The 22,898-nt window shown below is 40.7% G+C and overlaps 1 protein-coding gene across 1 annotated transcript in view; it reads right to left on the bottom strand.

The window, feature by feature from the left end:
• The window catches only part of LOC126109682 (F-box/LRR-repeat protein 20-like), a 72,933-nt gene that overhangs the window by 44,948 nt on the left and 5,087 nt on the right, over window positions 1-22,898 (bottom strand). Inside the window, exon 2 of the mRNA XM_049914732.1 lies at window positions 8,548-8,861. Coding sequence (XP_049770689.1) covers window positions 8,548-8,858 — 311 coding nt within the window. The 5' untranslated portion in view covers window positions 8,859-8,861. The remainder of the gene's footprint in view (window positions 1-8,547; window positions 8,862-22,898) is intronic.

Genomic DNA, 22,898 nt, shown 5'->3' with positions numbered 1-22,898 from the left:
TGATAGTTTGGTAATTTTTAGATCTGTCAACACCTGCTTTCTTTGGGATTGGAATTATTATATTCTTCTTAAAGTCTGAGGCTATTTCACATGTCTCATACATCTTGCACGCCAGATGGTAGAGCTTTGTCAGGACTGGCTCTCCCAAGGCTGTCAGTAGTTCTAATGGAATACTGTCTACTCCTGGGGCCTTGTTTCAACTCAGGTCTTTCAGTGCTCTGTCAAACTCTTTGCACAGTATCGTATCTCCCATTTCGTCTTCATCTACATCCTCTTCCATTTCCATAGTATTGTCCTCAAATACATTGCCCTTGTATAGACCCTCTGTTGTGGCGTAGCAAGACAGCCACGCCACTCGGAAGTAGCCGAAAGGCACGCGTACACACACGCCGACTGGCGTGAAGTCTGGAACAGGAAACTTAATTAATGCTATAATGAAAAGTACATAGCTAAGTTAATACTCAACTTTATTTCATCCTTGTGGTACATCGCTCTTGACGTTACAAGTGAGACTATCTCCAGATATGGTTAATGGCGCCTTGCTAGGTCGTAGCCATGGACTTAGCTGAAGGCTATTCTAACTGTCTCTCGGCAAATGAGAGAAAGGCTTCGTCAGTGTAGTCGCTAGCAAAGTCGTCGTACAACTGGGGCGAGTGCTAGTCCGCCTCTCTAGACCTGCCATGTGGTGGCGCTAGGTCTGAGGGTACTGACAGTGGCGACACGCGGGTCCGACATGTACTAATGGACCGCGGCCGATTTAAAGCTACCACCTAACAAGTGTGGTGTCTGGCGGTGACACCACACCCTCTATATACTCCTTCCACCTTTCTGCATTCCCAGTTTAATGTGGAATCCAAACCACCTATCGTTCCTGGCGCATCTTCACATTACTAAGAGATGAAGGCTAGGTTAAAAGCAGACTGAGATATTCCACTATCCAACCACAATCCAATCCCATGATCTTTCGGTTACAATGCAAGTTCTTTACCATTAGAAGTGACTACTCCTTCCTTAACAATTACCCATCATTAACAGATATGAATTGGTAATATAAAAAAACAAAAAAGTAAAAATTTCCAGAATTGTTTACATCTAACAGTTTTTTCTCACTCTCCTTATAGGAGAATTTAATGTTTAAAACATATTCATTAGATGAGACATTTATCAGTATCTGATGAGAAGTGTTTCAGAGAAATCACAATAACCTAAGACAATATATATCATGACTTAAACTATTATATTCTCACTTAAAAGCTAAAAAAGTTACTAGGCGTGTATCATAGTCTTGTTGTTGGCATCATTATGTCAATAACAACAACAACAGCAATAATAATAATAATAATAATAATAATAATAATAATAATAACAACAACAACAATAATAATTCTTTGTGGCTTCAGCAGTCAGGTGCACGTCTAGCAATTGTTCACCACTTTGGTGACATGCATGCCTCTAATCTAAACCAGTAATTTTTACTGAGGAAACAGTTTAATGTGGAATCCAAACCACCTATCGTTCCTGGCGAATCTTCAAATTACTAAGAGATGAAGGCTAGGTTAAAAGCAGACTGAGATATTCCACTATCCAACCACAATCCAATCCCATGATCTTTCAGTTACCATGCAAGTTCTTTACCATTAGAAGTGACTACTCCTTCCTGAACAATTACCCATCATTAACAGATACGAATTTTTAAAACAATTGATGAAAGCTATTATCAGGAAGGTAGTCTTTTATTACTCAATTACTATATTCACAGCTTAAAATACAGGTAAATTTCACACTCTTTTCTTTTACATTAGTTGACTTATATTTGTCTTAGGAATGTCTCTGACCACTGATTCTACAGAGGAAAGGCTCCCCAAAATCACAATACAGATAGTAGTTTGCTGATGATACCATGGAGTACAGTAAGGTGTCAAAGTTGAGTGAGTATGGGAAGATATAAGATGACTTAGACAAAATTTCCAGTCGGTGTGATGAATGTCAGTTAACCCTAAATGTGGAAAAATGCGTAGTAGGAAGATCAAACCTGAAGTGTTCTGATACAATATTACTGGTGTCCTGCTTGACATAGTCAGTCATTTAAATATCTGCGCTTAACATTGCAAAATGATATGAGCTGGTACAAGCATGTGAGAACTGTGATAGGGAAGGCGAATACTCAACATCATTTTGTTGGGAAAAGTTTGGCAAAGTGTAACTCACCCATAAAGGAGACAGCATATGCAACCCATTTTTGAGTACTGTTTGAGTGTTTAGGATCCGCACCATGTCATATTTAAGGAAGACATCGACACAATACAGAGGCGGGCTCCTAGATTTATTACAGGTAGGTTCAAATAACAAGTGTTACGAAGATGCTCCTGGAACTTAAATGCAAATTCCTGAAGGGATGGTGCCGTTCTTCTCAAGAAACACTTGAGAAAATTTAGAGAACAGTCGTCTGAAGCTGACAGCCAAATGATTCTACTGCCACCAACATACATTGTGCCTAAGGACCACGAAGATAAGATATGAGAAATTAGGGCTCATATAGAGGCATGTAGACTGTAGTTTATCCCTCATTCTATTTGCAAGTGGAACAGAAAAGGACATGACGAGTAGCGGTATGGGTACCCTCTGACACACGATATGGTGGCTTGCGAAGTATCTATGTAGATGTAGATGTAGGTAAGAGGGGGCAGCTAAAAACAGACAGGTCAGAAAATGAAAGATGTAGAAAACTAAAACGGAGTGAATAAAGTAGTAGTTACTGTGAACAAGTGCTGAGACAGATGCAGAGCATGCTCTACAACATGACAGTCATGTACTCAGTGCTTGTTTCGCCGCACACGCCATCTTGATTCTCCCCTTGTACTCCAGTTTCCCATAACTCCACAGGAGGGAACTACAGCTACAACATATATCCTTGCTTCTTGTCACCCACCTTGCCTTAATTTACATTAATTTTTCCTGTCTCAGCATTTCTTCACAGTAACTATTCCTTTTTTCAATCTGTGTTAGTTTTCTACTTCTTTCATTTTCCGACCTATCTATTTTCAGCAGCCTCCTCCCACCTCTATTACATACAATACACTTGGATTTTCACTCTTTATTAGCTTGTGCACAGAGTTTCAGCAGTAATCTCTGTCTTGCATACTACCTTGTCTTCCATCTTTAAGCTCTTAGGTTTTCAAATCCCTTCTTGTGCAGTCCCCTACAATCAGTTTTCCTTCTCATGCCATCCAGTAAGTGTTCCCTGACCCGCGTTTCTGGCTGAGTTTTCCAACTTCTATCTCTTTTCCTAGACTTCTCTAGTGCCTTTCCCTTTACCCCTCTACCTTCCCCTTCAACCCTTCTGCTGGAAGAAGGACCCACTGGCTCCAAAAGCTTGCATTAAATTAAACCATTTTTTAAATGTGTATTCTCCTGTCTCCACTTAGTGAGTAGATTTTTTTGTCCATCCAATACCAAACAATGGAATATCCAAATGGAATGTAACAATATTATGAAAAGGAAAATTGCTACTCGTCATATAGTGGAAATGCTGAGTTGCAGATAGGCACAACAAAAATACTGTCACAAATTCACAAATTAGCTTTCGGCCAGTATGGCCGTCATCAAAAATAGACGACCAACACACACACACACACACACACACACACACACACACACACACACACACACACACACACGCGCGCGCGCGACTGCAGTCTCTGACAACTGAAGCCACAGAACTGGCCAAAATCTAATTTGTGACAGTCATTTTGACACACACACACAAGCAAACGCAGCACACAACACACACACACACACACACACACACACACACACACACACACACACAACTGCAGTCTCTGGCAACTGAAGCCAACTGTTTTAACAGTACCATGGGTATTGATCAGTCTAATAAATAATGTCTGCCAAAAAGAAGGACACCCAGAAGACATGGTCAGATGTCAATGTAGCTTTGTACATGTGCACACCATCAGCAGACATGTAAATGATTACAGAGTTGCAATACTCTATGACAAGTAGAACAGCCACCAGAGAGTATTACCATATTTTATGTTTAGAGTTGCCACCAGGACTGGCAGAGTATATAAGGGATGTAAACTGAATCAGATGTTGAGTGATTGTTGTGAAGAATACAGAGATGCAGAGTACTCATGTGACACTGTTATCAACACCTGACAGTTTGAGAGAAGCCTCATTGTGGATCTCCATTTGCCTGACTGGTAGAATCATAACATCCAGTTTTTTGGGGTATTTGGGTGTGACAGAGACCTGATGTCAGGCTTCATGGGAATGTGACTCAGTGTCAGGGTTCTGGTCGACAACAACTGAATACCACGAACTGTTCCTGCTGCCCGAGAATGAGTAGTTGACTTCCTGCGGTAAAGTGTTACCCTGCACGACTGGTTGGAGACTAGCACCAGCAGGACTTTGGTATTACTGTGGAGTGGTGCCGTGACAGGGAAGCATGGACTACTGATAAATGACATCACATGGTGTTCAGTGATAAATCGTGACACTGCACTACCCCCAATGACCACTGTAGGTGAGTATGGCAGCAACACGTGGCGAGGTCCCATTCTTCCAATGGTTTGGAGAAACACAGTGGTGTTACTCTTGATGCAATGGTGTGGGGAGCAATTGGATATGACTGGTCACAGCTGATATTGATTTGAGCGAACTCTGTCAGCATACCAGTATCTCATGCATATCCTACACCCTCATGTGTTGTCTCTTAAGTGACACTGTGGTGCCATTTTTTCCTCCACCCATGGCATGTGTGTCTATGAAATGACTATATGATGTTGAGGTACTCCCGTGGGTACTCCCGTGGCCAAAAAGATCCTCAGATCTGTCCCTGATGTATGTGGGACCAGTTCAGACATTAATTCTGTCCCCGTGCCTGTTTCAAGGATATGAAAGGCCAGTTACAACAGTTGTGGGCCGGTTTGCCTCAAAACAGGATAAAATGACGTTATGACACCCTTTCCAACTGAATCAGTGCATGCATCCAGGCAATATCATACTGATAAGTGGGCCCATACTGTCATGTACTTTATAAATTTGACTCAATTGTCTAATCACTGCAATAATATCATATAACTTTCCATCCCACAATGTTTCATTTCGTTACCTGGTCTCTTCCAGGTGTTTCACTTTTGTTGTCAGGCAGTGTAGGTTTCACTTAATGTTTTGCTCACTTATTTTTGCATCCTTCAGTTCACTTTGTAATTTTTGCAATGTGGGGTATCAGTTTGGTTATTTGTATTTTACAGAGACAAACTTTACACAGTTTACGAATCCATGTGGTTCTGTCATGTCTAAGTCATCTTCGGGATACTCTGTATATTTCTGTCATATTTTAGACTATCTGCAATTAAAAGAATTGTTTTAAATCAAGTGTTTAATTGGGAATGTTTGTAGTAATTATATTAACACTAAAATGTAATTTTGTAAAGAAATTGCATTAAAAATAACAATATTGGTTTTATATGTTTGAAATGCATCATCTTTGTTTATCACACCATCTCTTGTGAACACACGACTTTGCTAGGGCACTGACGTAGCTTTTGTCGGAGTCACTTGCAAGAATAGTTCACAACTGAATTAAGTTGTGGTTGGAGAAAATTTACCAACAAGAATAGAAATAGATGCTGTATCTGTTGATAACAAAGTCTGAAAGTGACGTGAATCTTACAAAGAACCTGAGATACCTGTAACTGTTTAACAACTGCCCTCAATTGCCAGCACACTACTGACCCACCAGTACAGTTTATGTTGATGCTGTGCACACTTTTATCTTGTTTACAGCATGGTGCTGTATAGTAAATTTAATCACAGACAACCACTTTTAGCATGCTATCCACTTTTATCTTGACGATGGGACTAGGCTCTAAGCAATCATTTTGCTTTGCCATGACAGTTTATAAAACAGCCAGTACGGAAGATTTTATTCATCATGCCAGCAATGAAGTAAATCAAATAAATGAAAATTTTGTTGCAATGCTAGTTATCTGTTTTCTTCACAATGTGCAAAATATGCATTATATTGGAATTAAATGTACATGGAATAGATAATTCTTTGCGGTTAGGTGAGAATGAGTACGTTACAATTATTGGCAGTAAATGTCCATGTTTCCCAATCCTTATTTCTTTTTTCTTAAATGATGGAAACTCTAAAATATAAACACACACAAAAAGTAACCAGTCAATGAATTTAAAGTGTTTTTGAGGCTTTGCTCTATCATCAAATGACATTTCCGATGTTTATCACGCATACTTTGCTCCTGAGAAACTAATGGTGTTGAAATATCTACAATGTTTCAAATTGATCATTTTGAGTGCAGAATGTTTTTGGGGGATTAGTAAGAAGAAATTCTGCAATAAAAAGACACTTATTTAAAATATTCTAGATATTTCATGATGGTCAGTTTACCGAGCAATGCACCTGAGCTAAACAATGGAACTGACATCTGAATATGGACCAAAGCCCCCAGAATGCACTGTAAATACACACACACACACACACACACACACACACAGTTTAGTGACTCGTTAATTTTTGTTTTTATTTATAATTATTCTGCACTCCTATGTCACTAGCCACCCTGGAGTACTTTACAGGAAACATACCGAAATAATGTCCATCATAAAATCTTTAAAATTAAAAACATCTAGTGGGTATGATGAAATATCAACAAAGTTAATTAAAGAATGTGATTCTGAGCTAAGTAACATATTAAGCTATCTGTGTAACCAGTCGTTTATCAGTGGAATATTTCCTGAGTGGCTGAAATATGCTGAAGTTAAGCCACTGTTTAAGAAGGGAGATAAAGAAATAGCATCAAATTTCCGTCCAATTTCACTGTTGCCAGCATTCTCAAAAATTTTCGAAAAAGTAATGTACAGTCGTCTTTATAACCATCTTATCTCAAATAACATACTGTCAAAGTCACAGTTTGGATTTCTAAAAGGTTCTGATATTGAGAAGGCTATCTACACTTACAGTGAAAATGTGCTTAATTCATTAGACAAAAAATTGCAGGCAACTGGTATATTTTGTGATCGGTCAAAGGCATTTGACTGTGTAAATCACAATATCCTTTTAAGTAAACTAGAATATTATAGTGTAACAGAAAATGCTGCAAAATTGTTCAAATCTTATATCTCTGGCAGGAAACAAAGGGTGTTTTTAGGAAAGAGACATGTATCAAGCTATCAGGCATCATCCAATTGGGAACTAATTACATGTGGAGTCCCACAAGGTTCCAATTTGGGGCCCTTACTTTTTCTTGTGTATATCAATGACCTTTCATCAGTAACATTACCAGATGCCAAGTTTGTTTTGTTTGCCGATGATACAAACATTGCAATAAATAGCAAATCAAGTGTAGTCTTAGAAAGATCAGCCAATAAAATATTTTTGGACATTAATCACTGGTTCCTAGCCAATTCTTTGTCACTAAACTTTGAAAAAACACACTACATGCAGTTCAGAACTTGTAAGGGGTGTCCCAAGAGTATATGTCTAACATATGATGACAAGAAGATAGAAGAAGTGGACAGTGTTAAATTCTTGGATTACAGCTTGATAATAAATTCAACTGGGAGGAGCACACCACAGAACTGCTGAAGCGTCTTAACAAATATCTGTTTGCAATGCGAATTTTGTCAGACATAGGGGATATAAAAATGAAAAAGCTGGCATACTATGCTTACTTTCATTCCATAATGTCATATGGGATTATTTTTTGGGGTAATTCATCAAGCCAAGCTAAAGTTTTCCGGGCACAAAAACGTGCAGTAAGAGTTATATGTGGTGTGAACTCAAGAACATCCTGCAGAAGCCTGTTTAGGGAACTAGGGATACTAACTACTGCTTCCCAATATATTTATTCCTTAATGAAATTTGTCATTAAAAATATATCACTTTTTCAAACCAACAGCTCAATTCATGGAATCAATACCAGAAATAAGAATAATCTTCACAAGGATTTAAAGTCACTTAGTCTTGTACAAAAAGGTGTGCATTATTCAGGAACACATATTTTCAATAACTTGCCAGCAGCCATAAAAAGCTTAACAACCAATGAAATTCAGTTTAAGAGAAGCCTAAAGGATTTATTGGTGGCCACCTCCTTCTACTCCATTGATGAATTTCTTAGTAAAACCAACTGATTTGTATATAAGTACAACATAACTTCTGCACAATTTCAGTGCAGTAATGTGTTCATTGAAAATAAGTATTACAGTTGTTGTATTACATGTTTATTACCTTATAAATAAATAAAAAACTTTTTTTATTTTAAATTCAGTGCATTAGTATTTATAAAATGACTCTTAGTGTTCATTAAAAAATGACAATCATTCCACTTGGGACCTGTGGAATGGTACATTAGCTTACTTGTTTTAGTTGTAAATATTTGTCGTGTATTGTTGTTTTTCTGACATGTTCCACATCCTGGAGGACCTCCTCACTACGGATCAATTGGAATGAAAGTAAATCTAATCTAATCTACCAAGCTTTCAATAGTTGACAGCTGGACTTACCAGTGTATCTCGAGCTTGGTGAGGCTGTGGCACGTGCGGAACACGTGCTGCAGCATGCCAGACGGTAGCATGCGCTGCAGCCTGAGCACTCGCAGCTGTGGCATGCTCATCACCAGCGACAGGGCCTCTTCGTCAGTCTGGTTTTCACCGACGACGTAGTCACTGTCGCGCCAGAGTGTGTCATCATTACACACGGCCTGCCATCGCCGGTTCACGTGGCTCGGCCCTGCGGCCAGCTCCTCTCGGGACAGGTACGAGAAGATGTGTAGGAGGATTTCATCTGGGAAATCACCGATGTAAATGGAACCCATAGCCTATTGGGAAAGCACACATGTTAATTATGTAGGAATATAAATTTGAATGCAATTTCAAGACTTGAACAAGTCAAACTCAAATAAAAGTAGTTAACACTCAAGACAGAAAATTAAGTCAATTCACCGGAGACATCACGCTAATACCTTGTAGCACCGTGTCCAGCCTTGATAACGAACTTAATCTGGCAAGGAAGAGAGTCGACAGGTTCCTTCAGGTATGCCATATCCAGTTTGTAATGTAACAGACCAAGATGCACTATTGACGAATGACTAACACTGACTACTTACTACACTCCTGGAAATTGAAATAAGAACACCGTGAATTCATTGTCCCAGGAAGGGGAAACTTTATTGACACATTCCTGGGGTCAGATACATCACATGATCACACTGACAGAACCACAGGCACATAGACACAGGCAACAGAGCGTGCACAATGTCGGCACTAGTACAGTGTATATCCACCTTTCGCAGCAATGCAGGCTGCTATTCTCCCATGGAGACGATTGTAGAGATGCTGGATGTAGTCCTGTGGAACGGCTTGCCATGCCATTTCCACCTGGCGCCTCAGTTGGACCAGCGTTCGTGCTGGACATGCAGACCGCGTGAGACGACGCTTCATCCAGTCCCAAACATGCTCAATGGGGGACAGATCCGGAGATCTTGCTGGCCAGGGTAGTTGACTTACACCTTCTAGAGCACGTTGGGTGGCACGGGATACATGCGGACGTGCATTGTCCTGTTGGAACAGCAAGTTCCCTTGCCGGTCTAGGAATGGTAGAACGATGGGTTCGATGACGGTTTGGATGTACCGTGCACTATTCAGTGTCCCGTCGACGATCACCAGTGGTGTACGGCCAGTGTACGAGATCGCTCCCCACACCATGATGCCGGGTGTTGGCCCTGTGTGCCTCGGTCGTATGCAGTCCTGATTGTGGCGCTCACCTGCACGGCGCCAAACACGCATACGACCATCATTGGCACCGAGGCAGAAGCGACTCTCATCGCTGAAGACGACACGTCTCCATTGGTCCCTCCATTGACGCCTGTCGCGACACCACTGGAGGCGGGCTGCACGATTTTGGGTCGTGAGCAGAAGACGGCCTAACGGTGTGCGGGACCGTAGCCCAGCTTCATGGAGACGGTTGCGAATGGTCCTCGCCGATACCCCAGGAGCAACAGTGTCCCTAATTTGCTGGGAAGTGGCGGTGCGGTCCCCTACGGCACTGCGTAGGATCCTACGGTCTTGGCGTGCATCCGTGCGTCGCTGCGGTCCGGTCCCAGGTCGACGGGCACGTGCACCTTCCGCCGACCACTGGCGACAACATCGATGTACTGTGGAGACCTCACGCCCCACGTGTTAAGCAATTCGGCGGTACGTCCACCCGGCCTCCCGCATGCCCACTATACGCCCTCGCTCAAAGTCCGTCAACTGCACATACGGTTCACGTCCACGCTGTCGCGGCATGCTACCAGTGTTAAAGACTGCGATGGAGCTCCGTATGCCACGGCAAACTGGCTGACACTGACGGCGGCGGTGCACAAATGCTGCGCAGCTAGCGCCATTCGACGGCCAACACCGCGGTTCCTGGTGTGTCCGCTGTGCCGTGCGTGTGATCATTGCTTGTACAGCCCTCTCGCAGTGTCCGGAGCAAGTATGGTGGGTCTGACACACCGGTGTCAATGTGTTCTTTTTTCCATTTCCAGGAGTGTATTCACTATGTCACTTACAAGCATAACCAATATCACTACTACTTAACTATGTTTGCCATATAAACACAGCAAAATTACTAGTATTTTCATAATCCCAAATAGAAGTAAAAATACAACTCTGTATAACATTGAGTTTTGAAAAACAACCATTAGTAACATGTTTGGTAAATTAATTAGGTTTAGCTATGATGTGAAGACTTCTGACTGGCAAAAACAAATATTTCACAAAACAGAATCTAAAAGGATGTATATTACTTGACTATGACTAGAAAATCTGTGTTTATGTTTTATTCATTACGCCATGACGGATTTCAATAACTCTATAATCCATTTTTTGTAATTATAATTTAGTTAAAATATAACTGTTTATAATATACACACTGGTTTTGATTGTTAAGAATACATTTACAATTCAGTGGCTGTGCCTGTGAAACCAGTGCAAATTTTGTTCATGTGAGTGCACAAGTACATGTCAGTAGGTGTGCATCAAAGTTTTGTGGAAATTCAACCAAGGTAGTTTGAAAATCATTACACTAAATATTTGATTACATTTATTGCATACATGTTATTATTTCGAGTACCAACCATGCCAAATAACACACCTCATATATTTACAACAATATGTTACTGCAGTGAGCAGATATAATCATCAGATATCTTCAACAACAGAACATTCAAGTTCTCAAATAAAACTGTGACTTTTTCTGCCAAGAGTTACTGAAATTATACCAAACTTTGTAATTGCGTTGATATACACACAATTTAAGTGCATATTTAATCTGAATTACAGCCTGGGGGGATGTTACAGGCTGAAGCCACTCCTCGATAATTAGATCCTACAGAGATACCAAATTACAGGGATGCTGATTGGTGCATTTCACCTACTGCTCAAAACAGCCACAGACATTTTCCACCTGATTAAGATTAGGATGCTAAACAGGTCACTTGAGGTGCAATAGCGAGCCTTTGTGTTCGTCAAACCACAAACGTTGTGTGTGCAGACCAGTTTACATGGTTTTTGTCGTCTTGAAAGATGCAAGTCTCCACAGCACACTCATGATGAATATGTAGAGGGAGACAAAAGTAAACCTGAACTAATTCAATAGGTCATAATTTCCCTCTGAAAGCTTGTAGAAATGGGAGAGTTGTTTCAATGATTTCAATAGCTCTAGGAGAGTCAAAGTACTACCCGTTGTTGGCAAGTTGATTGTTGTTTCTGAGCATGAGGTCCTTTGTCTGGTATAATGCCACACTTGCTTGGATTGTGTCAGTTAGTTCGTAGCCTCATCCGTAACTGCTTGTGAAGTCTGTGAGTGTTTAGTTCTTACTGCATGACAATAATGAGCAAATTAGTGATTCGTTTGCAGTCTTGAGCTGGTAGAAACATGCAATAAGCACTTCAAGAGTGGGTTTTTATAGTGAAAACATAATGGAGGGCAGACTCATTGGTTTCAATGAAACAGGCATTCCAAAGAGAATTCAATATGTGCGATTTTCTGAAGAGAATTCAATGTTTGCGATTCTCCAAGAAAAGCAACAATTTTATTAATTGTTAAGGAAGCTGGAGATAAATGGTGTACTAAACAGTGACAGTGGTAAACATAGACCATCACTGAGTGCAGAGGTTATTGGTAATGTTTGAAGTTGCTTGGAAAACTCTGCTTGTGATTAAGCCAGGAGACAGGCATTTCAATCGCATATTGCGTATGTCAGAAAGCTGCAAAGAAATCAGCATTGCTACCATACAGAGTGTAATGATGTAAGCATTGCAAGAAACAGATCATGAGAAAAGAATGTGTTACTGTCAATAGTTTTAGGGATTCCTGACTGAATGTCAAGACATTAACTTAGTTTACAGATGATGCACGATTCCATCTTTCAGGTTACATCAACACACAAAACAGCATATACTGAGTTGGTGTAAACCCCTGTATCATTCACAAACCACCAGTGCATGATGAAAAGGTTGGAGTGTGGTGTGCAGTGTCAGCTTCCAGGATTGTTAACCCAATGTCTAACGTGTCCTAGGCGCTACAGTCTGGAACTGCGCGACCGCTACGGTCGCAGGTTCGAATCCTGCTCGGGCATGGATGTGTGTGTGATGTCCTTAGGTTAGTTAGGTTTAAGTAGTTCTAAGTCTAGGGGACAGATGACATCAGATGTTAAGTCCCATAGTGCTCAGAGCCATTTTCTAATGTGTCCATGCAACATGTAACCAGTTTCTTTGGTGACCGAATAATCTCAAAAAATCTGCCCTCCCTCCCATCACATGACCTAACCCACCCAGATTTTTTCTTGTGTGGGTATCTTAAAAGTTGAGTGTATGAGATTAGACCACGGACTATTAAAGAACTCCATAAGGCCATTACACATGAAATAAGCAACACTGGTGAAGACACACTTCACAGAATGTCGCAGAATATGATGAAATAAGTACTGTAGTGCATTGATGCTGGGGGGGCACTTAAAACATTTGCTGTGAGGACTTCATCTCCCAAAACTACAAATGTGCCCTATTATTGGTTACAAAATTATGACTCATTAAACTAGTTCAGGTTTATATGGATCACGCTGTAGAAGAAAGGGCAACGCTTGCTTAGAGAGGCACCTTATTCCTAATGTCTACTGCAACCAGTTCCGTTTGAAATGTTCATTTGGAAACTGGCTGAGATGGACCTAGTCACTGATGGCCTTTAGTTCCATTTGGACTTGAAACTGATTCTCACTGATGATGTGTGACATTAGCCTCTGTTCTCCGACTGTTAGGTTCTTTTTACAACTACTGTTCATGCATTGAATTACATAGCAACAAGTAGTACACCTCTCATGTAGATTCACTGGGTAGACTGCATTAATACGCTAACAAATTGACCAACTTCATACACGGTGCAGGCAAGGGCACATCCAAATTCAACAGCTTCATTCTTTTGCAGCTGTACACAGACTCATCTTACTGTAGTGATTTCACACAACTGACTGGCATATATGCATCACTTCACTGATATGACATGTCAATGGTCCAGGGTCATGTGAGTGTCTGGTAATAGCACCTGGTAGTAGTTCTACATCACCTCACTATTCGAAAGTGACCAACAGATGGTGACCAATATTTTTACTACTAAGCATATATTTACAATCTTGGAAGGTACAAACAAAAGGAGAACTAGTTATAGCATATAACACAGGCAAATAATAAAATGAGTTAAACACATTCACTTTCACAATCAAGCTCGCCATACAAGTTACATCTAAATCTGTACAAAAAGGCCTCTATATTGTGTGTCCCAGAGGTACATTTCCTCCATTTGTATTCTGTATCGCATATTCTACATGGGAAGAGAGGGTGTTGGTTATCACTCTGTATGAGCCTAAATTTCTCTACATTTAGTACTGGAATCATTACACAAATCATGTGTTAAAGAAAATATGTTTGACAAGTCATTGGTGAATGTCAATTCTCTGAATTTAGTGAATCTACATCTACATCTACATTTATACTCCGCAAGCCACCCAACGGTGTGTGGCAGAGGGCACTTTACGTGCCACTGTCATTACCTCCCTTTCCTGTTCCAGTCGCATATGGTTCGCGGGAAGAACGACTGTCTGAAAGCCTCTGTGCGCGCTCTAATCTCTCTAATTTTACATTCGTGATCTCCTCGGGAGGTATAAGTAGGGGGAAGCAATATATTCGATACCTCATCCAGAAACGCACCCTCTCGAAACCTGGCGAGCAAGCTACACCGCGATGCAGAGCGCCTCTCTTGCAGAGTCTGCCACTTGAGTTTGTTAAACATCTCCGTAACGCTATCACGGTTACCAAATAACCCTGTGACGAAACGCGCCGCTCTTCTTTGGATCTTCTCTATCTCCTCCGTCAACCCGATCTGGTACGGATCCCACACTGATGAGCAATACTCAAGTATAGGTCGAACGAGTGTTTTGTAAGCCACCTCCTTTGTTGATGGACTACATGCTCTCTACGAAGCTCAACATTTTTCTTGGAAAGTCTCCCATTGCTGTTTGTAAAAAATTTCTGTGACACTCTCGTGCTGGCTAAACAAATCCCAGACAAATCACGAAGCTCGTTTTTCAATGTTTTCTCTACCTTACATTAATCCAAAACTAACAAGCTCTACTGAAGAACTGACCAAACAAGTATCACTTTTCTTTCAATAAATATGAATCTGGTACCTGCTTTCCCCATGGCTTAAATTATGTGGTTTTCTGTAGTATTACAAATACAGTAGAACCATGATGATCCAACCTCCGATTAACCAACTCCTCGGATTATCTAACCATGCGTCCGATCATGCATCTGTGCTTTGCACCAAACAGTGTGCCAGCGTTATCGATCGAGTTTGCCAACTCAGTGCGATTGTAGTCGCAGGCAAGTGCCAAGCTACCCCTCTGAGTCTGAGCTCCAACAAGATTGCATTGTTTGTTGTTGTGGTCTTCAGTCCTGAGACTGGTTTGATGCAGCTCTCCATGCTACTCTATCCTGTGCAAGCTTCTTCATCTCCCAGTATCTACTGCAACCTACATCCTTCTGAATCTGCTTAGTGTATTCATCTCTTGGTCTCCCTCTACGATTTTTACCCTCCACACTGCCCTCCAATGCTAAATTTGTGATCCCTTGATGCCTCAAAACATGTCCTACCAACCGATCCCTTCTTCTAGTCAAGTTGTGCCACAAACTTCTCTTCTCCCCAATCCTATTCAATACCTCCTCATTAGTTACGTGATCTACCCACCTTATCTTCAGCATTCTTCTGTAGCACCGCATTTCAAAAGCTTCTATTCTCTTCTTGTCCAAACTAGTTATCGTCCATGTTTCACTTCCATACATGGCTACACTCCATACAAATACTTTCAGAAACGACTTCCTGACACTTAAATCTATACTCGATGTTAACAAATTCCTCTTCTTGAGAAACGCTTTCCTTGCCATTACCAGTCTACATTTTATATCCTCTCTACTTCGACCATCATCGGTTATTTTACTCCCTAAATAGCAAAACTCCTTTACTACTTTAAGTGTCTCATTTCCTAATCTAATTCCCTCAGCATCACCCGACTTAATTTGACTACATTCCATTATCCTCGTTTTGCTTTTGTTGATGTTCATCTTATATCCTCCTTTCAAGACACTGTCCATTCCGTTCAACTGCTCTTCCAAGCCCTTTGCTGTCTCTGATAGAATTACAATGTCATCGGCGAACCTCAAAGTTTTTACTTCTTCTCCATGAATTTTAATACCTACTCCGAATTTTTCTTTTGTTTCCTTTACTGCTTGCTCAATATACAGATTGAATAACATCGGGGAGAGGCTACAACCCTGTCTTACTCCTTTCCCAACCACTGCTTCCCTTTCATGCCCCTCGACTCTTATAACTGCCATCTGGTTTCTGTACAAACTGTAAATAGCCTTTCGCTCCCTGTATTTTACCCCTGCCACCTTCAGAATTTGAAAGAGAGTATTCCAGTTAACATTGTCAAAAGCTTTCTCTAAGTCTACAAATGCTAGAAACGTAGGTTTGCCTTTTCTTAATCTTTCTTCTAAGATAAGTCGTAAGGTCAGTATTGCCTCACGTGTTCCAACATTTCTACGGAATCCAAACTGATCTTCCCCGAGGTCGGCTTCTACCAGTTTTTCCATTCGTCTGTAAAGAATTCGCGTTAGTATTTTGCAGCTGTGACTTATTAAAATGATAGTTCGGTAATTTTCACATCTGTCAACACCTGCTTTCTTTGGGATTGGAATTATTATATTCTTCTTGAAGTCTGAGGGTATTTCGCCTGTCTCATACATCGTGCTCACTAGATGGTAGAGTTTTGTCATGACTGGCTCTCCCGAGGCCATCAGTAGTTCAAATGGAATGTTGTCTACTCCCGGGGCCTTGTTTCGACTCAGGTCTTTCAGTGCTCTGTCAAACTCTTCACGCAGTATCTTATCTCCCATTTCGTCTTCATCTACATCCTCTTCCATTTCCATAATATTGTCCTCAAGTACATCGCCCTTGTATAAACCCTCTATATACTCCTTCCACCTTTCTGCCTTCCCTTCTTTGCTTAGAACTGGGTTGCCATCTGAGCTCTTGATATTCATACAAGTGGTTCTCTTCTCTCCAAAGGTCTCTTTAATTTTCCTGTAGGCTGTATCTATCTTCCCCCTAGTGAGACAAGCCTCTACCTCCTTACATTTGTCCTCTAGCCATCCCTGCTTAGCCATTTTGCACTTCCTGTCGATATCATTTTTGAGACGTCTGTATTCCTTTTCAGTGCGATTGTAGTCGCAGGCAAGTGCCAAGCTACCCCTCTGAGTCTGAGCTCCAACAAGATTGCATAAAAGCCAACAAAGTTGCACAAAAGCTATGTTTTTGCCCCCCTTCCCCATAACCAATGGACCTGGATGTTACTGGGTAGTTAGAACAACGTTACACGAGGAAATACATCAGTGCCTTGTTAGAGACAACAGAAGAAAGTTGTGAGCTTTTTGAAGCAATGAGAAGCTTCAACATAAAATATGCAATTCACTACATGGCTGCCAAAGCTTGGGAAGAACTTAGAAAAATCATTCCACAGAAATAATGGAAGAAAGGTTTTCGTAGCTTAAACCAAAAGCAAAAGCCTCCAGAAACAATGTCAGACACTGTAGATTGAGTTGCTGGATTATAAACTCTTCAGAATGATACCCATCGTGCTAATATAGAGGAATGGATAGAAGAAAGTGACATTGATACTGTTACGAATTAAGAACTTGAAGATGATCAGATCCTTGCTCTTGATTTGCTGATTGTCTGACCTTTTTACTGCTCTGACCACCACCTGGTCCCAAAAGTGATGGTTAATCGAAGTTCTACTATACTGGTGGTAGCACTTCTGAGTTCCCCATCTAAGCAACATCAGGTTGGCATCTGTAATTTTATACTTCACAGTATTTACATCACCTGTATTGCCAAGATATTCACACAATTATTTTTTTGTTTAAGGTGGAGTTTTCAAGATCCCGATAATGTGATATTGTGTTTGTCAAATGACACAAAAATTTGTAGCGATGGGAGCCACACTATCGAGAGCCTTGTTGCTTTTCATTGTAAAAAATAAAGACAAAAAGGAAATGTGAAAGCATTGTAAATACATAATCGGTATCACGAAATGAGTTAATTCTCACTTGTCTGGCAAAAGGAAACAGTTTGTGAATGTATAATAGTGTATCAATCTTGTCAAGGGTATTATCTGTAGTAAGAAGATAGATAAATGGCGAGCATTAAGAAAGTTATTTTGCAGCTGAGAAGAATTTTATTTATTCTGCAAAGGAATTGGTAGCAAGTAAGGAAGAAACGTGTAGAGTTTAATATCCATGAAATGACGTCATTTAGAGACAGAGCTCAGGCTTGGGATAGGGGAAGAGGGGGATGTAAATCAGCTGTGCCTTTTACAAAGAAATCATTCCATCATTTGCCAGCATCAATTTCGGGAAATCACAGAGAACCTAAATCTGGACGGCCTGATGGGGATTTGGATCGTCTTCCTACTAAACTAGGAGGGCATTTCTTCTAGAAAGAGCAGATAGGCAGTTGTTAGTACCCCACTTAAGACAATGAATTGGCATCATTTAGTTCCAGTACAATAGGCATAGAGGAATTATGGGTTAAGTTTAAACAGATTGTAAATCATAAGTGCGGTTAACAGAAATTTGTAAATCTGTAAAATGATCGATGTGTGAAGGTTACAACAATTACCATCGACATACCTTAGCAATAGATCTTGCTGAGAACCTCAGAAAATTCTAGTCCTATGTAAAATCACTAAGTGGGTCTAAGGCTTTGATCCAGTCATTCATTAATCAGTCTGGTGTGGCAGCAGACAACAGCAAAAGTGAAGCCAAAGTTTTACATTTCACATTTAAGAAATCGTTCATGCCGGAGAATCATACAATTATACCATCGAAACTTCCTGGTAGATTAAAACTGTGTGCCCGACCGAGACTCGAACTCAGGACCTTTGCCTTTCGCGGGCAAGTGCTCTACCATCTGAGCTACCGAAGCACGACTCACGCCCAGTCTCACAGCTTTACTTCTGCCAGTATCTCGTCTCCCACCTTCCAAACTTTACAGAAGCTCTCCTGCGAAACTTGCAGAACTAGCACTCCTGAAAGAAAGGATACTGCGGAGACATGGCTTAGCCACAGCCTGGGGGATGTTTCCAGAATGAGATTTCTCTGCAGCGGAGTGTGCACTGATATGAAACTTCCTGGCAGATTAAAACTGTATGCCAGACCGAGAATTGAACTCGGGACCTTTGCCTTTCGCGGGTAAGTGCTCTACCATCTGAGCTACCGAAGCACGACTCACGCCCGGTCTCACAGCTTTACTTCTGCCAGTATCTCGTCTCCCACCTTCCAAACTTCACAAAAGCTCTCCTGCGAAACTTGCAGAACTAGCACTCCTGAAAGAAAGGATACTGCGGAGACATGGCTTAGCCACAGCCTGGGGGATGCTTCCAGAATGAGATTTTCACTCTGCAGCGGAGTGTGCGCTTTACAGAAGTTTGGAAGGTAGGAGACGAGATACTGGCAGAAGTAAAGCTGTGAGACCGGGCGTGAGTCGTGCTTCGGTAGCTCAGATGGTAGAGCACTTACCCGCGAAAGGCAAAGGTCCCGAGTTCGATTCTCGGCCGGGCACACAGTTTTAATCTGCCAGGAAGTTTCATATCAGCGCACACTCTGCTGCGGAGTGAAAATCTCATTCTGGAATTATACCATCGTTTGACCATCGCCATAGACTCCTGTATGGAGGACTTAGTAATAAGCATCCATTGTGTAGAGAATCAATTGAAAGAGATGAAAGCAAGTAAGTCACCAGGTCCTGATGGGATCCCAATTCAGTTTCACAAAGAGTACTCTACAGCACTGGCCCCTTATTTAGTTCGCATTTATTACGAATCTCTCTCCCAGTGCAAAGTCCCAATGATTACAAAAAAGTGCAGGTTGCTCCTGTATATAAGAAGATTAAAAGAATGGACCCACAAAATTACGGCAAATATCTTTAACATTGGTTTGCTGCAGGATCCCTGAACATATTCTCAGTTCGAATACAACAGACTTCCTTGAGAGAGAGAAGAGTATCCGTCCACGTAACAGCATGGCTTTAGAAAGCATCGCTCGTACGGAACTCAGCTTGTCCTTTTCTCGCGATATACTGCAAACTATGAATGTAGAGCAACAAGTAGATTCCATATTCCTGGATTTTCATAGAGTATTTGACATGGTGCCATACTGCTGACTGTTAACGAAGGTACAAACATACAGAATAGGTTCCCATGTTATGTGAGTGGCTTGAAAATTTTTTACGTAATAGAACCCGGTATGATGTTTTCATTGGCGAGTGTTTGTCAGAGATAAAGGTATCGTCAGGAGTGCTCGAGGGAAGTGTGACAGCACTGAATGTAGAGCAACAAGTAGATTCCATATTCCTGGATTTTCATAGAGTATTTGACATGGTGCCATACTGCTGACTGTTAACGAAGGTACAAACATACAGAATAGGTTCCCATGTTATGTGAGTGGCTTGAAAATTTTTTACGTAATAGAACCCGGTATGATGTTTTCATTGGCGAGTGTTTGTCAGAGATAAAGGTATCGTCAGGAGTGCTCGAGGGAAGTGTGACAGCACCCGTTATTTTCTATACATATAAATAACCGGGCGGACAAAGTAAGCATCAGTCTGCGACTGTTTGCTGACGATGCTGTTATGTATGGGAATGTGTCGTCATTGACTAACTGTAGGAGGATATAAGATGACTTACACAAAATTTCTAGTTGGTGTGATAAAAGGCTCTAAATGAAGAAAAATGTAAGTTAATGCAGATGAGAAGGAAAAACAAACCCATAACATTCAAGTAAAGTATCACCAGTATGCTGCTTGACACAGTCACGTCAATTAAATATGTAGCAATAACACACCAAAGCAATAAAAAATGGAATGCTCATGTAAGGATTGTACTAGGGAAGGTGAAGGGCCAACTTCGGCTTATTGGGAGAATTTCAAGAAATGTGGTTCATCTGTAAAGGAGATCACATATAGGACACTAGTGTAACCATTGTTGAATACTGTTCGAGTGTTTGGGATCTGCACTAGGTCGCATTAAATGAATTCAAGGCACGTTGCTAGATTTGTTACTGGTTGCTTCAATCAACATGCAAGTATTACGGCGATGCTTCAGGAATTCAATAAATGGGAAGCAGGGGAGGGAAGGTGATATTATTTTCAAGGAGCACTAACGAGAAGATTTTGAGAACTGCCATTTGAGGCTGACTGCAGAACAATTCTACTGATGCCAATGTACATTTTGTGTACACCACAATGATAAGATTGGACAGATTAGGGCTTGTATGTTTTTTCCTTGCGCTATTTGAGAGTGGAAGAGAAAAGGAAATTACTAGTAGTGGTACAGGATAACCTTCACCACACATCATATGGTGACTTGCAGAGTATCGCTGTAGATGAAGAGTCCACTGCGCTAATCACAATAGTATTGACGGCTATTGAGACATACACCAATTAAATTACTAAGGGTTGGTACTGATCCCCCAAGGTACACAAAACAGGTCAGAACATTATTGCAGAAGCAATGAGAAAAGCATGCCAAATTTAAAAGAACGCATAAGTCCCCAAGACTGGTGAAGTTTTTAGAAGCTTGAAATTTATCACGTACTTCAATGCGAGATCCTTTCAATAGTTTTCGAAACTCTGTCTCAGAATCTGGCAGAAAATCCAAAGAAATTCTGCCAACAGAAAGACACAATCAGTACCTTCACTGCGTGACAATAATAGTGATGTTACTGATGACAGTACCAAGTAAATATTCTAGAATTCAAACCAAGAACAACTGCTAACATGAGTAATTTCAAAGTAAATATCCTTGTTATAGCAAAGCAGCTTAAATTATTTAATAGAGGCAAGGCCTCTGTTCCAGATTGTATACCAGTCAGGTTTATTTGTGAGTATGTTTAAACAACAATCCATACTTCGCGATCATACACAACCATTTGTTCACTGAAAGACGTGTACCTAAAGGCTGGAAAGTTGCACAAGTCACACCAACAACCAAGAAAGGAAATATGAGTAACCTGCTGAATTACACACCCATTTCACTAACATTGATTTCCAGTAAGTTCCTGAAACATATACTGTGTCTGAACATTGAGTTACCTTGAAGAAAATGATTTAGGTTATTGACAAATAGCCAACAAAGATTCAGAAAATATCATTCTTGTGAAACAGAACTAGCTCTTTATTCTCATGAATTAATTAGTACTACTGACAGGGGACGTCAAACTGATTCCATGTTTTCAGATTTCAGGAAGGCTTTTGACATTGTACCACACAAGTGACTTCTAATAAAATTGTGTGTTTATGGACTAGTGTCTCAGCTGTGCAACTGGGTTTGTGATTTTCTGTCAGTAAGATCACAGTTTGAAGTAACCAACAGAAAGTCATAAGTAAAACATAGGTAATATCTGACATTTCCCAAGGACGTGTTATAGGCCCTCTGATGTTCCTGATCTACATAAACGATTTAGGAGACAATCTGTTTGCAGATGATGCTGTCATTTGCCATCTTATAAAGTCATCAGGTGACTAAAACAAATTGCACAATGATTTAGACAAGACATCTGTATGGTGTGAAAAGTGACGATTAACTCTAAATAATGAAAATTGTGGTGAGACTAAAAGGAATCATTAAATTTCGGTGTCACAAAAAACCACACAAATCTAAAGGCTGTTAATTCAACTAAAGACTTACAGGTAAAGCAAACCGAAGACTACAATTTATTGGCGGAACACTTGCAAGATGCAACAGGTCTGTGAAAAAGACTGCCTACTGTGTGCTTGTCTGCCTTCTTCTGACTGTATGCTTGTCTGCCCTCATCTGGAGTAGTGCTGTGTCATGTGGGATCCGCATCAGATAGGAGACCTTCGAAACAGTTCAAAGAAGGGCACCTCGTTTTGTACTATCATGAAACAGGGGAGAGATTGCCACCGATATGATATGAAAATTGGGATGGCAATCATTAAAACAAAGGCGTTTTTCAATGTGGCAGGATCTTCTCGTGAAATTTCAATCTCCAACTTTCTCCTCAGAGTGTGAAAATATTTTGTTGGTACACTCCTACATAGAGAGGAATGATGATCATAATAAAATAAGACAAACCAGAACTTACATAGAAAATTTTAAGTGTTTGTTTTTTCCATGCGATGTCTGTGAGAGGAACAGTAGAGAAATAGGTTGAAGGTGGTGCAATGAACCCTCTGCCAGGCC

This window comes from Schistocerca cancellata, chromosome 12, assembly GCF_023864275.1.
Source record: "Schistocerca cancellata isolate TAMUIC-IGC-003103 chromosome 12, iqSchCanc2.1, whole genome shotgun sequence".
NCBI lineage: Eukaryota > Metazoa > Arthropoda > Insecta > Orthoptera > Acrididae > Schistocerca > Schistocerca cancellata.
The sequence above is the reverse complement of the archived record's forward strand: the minus strand, read 5'-3'. Positions and strand labels throughout refer to the sequence as shown.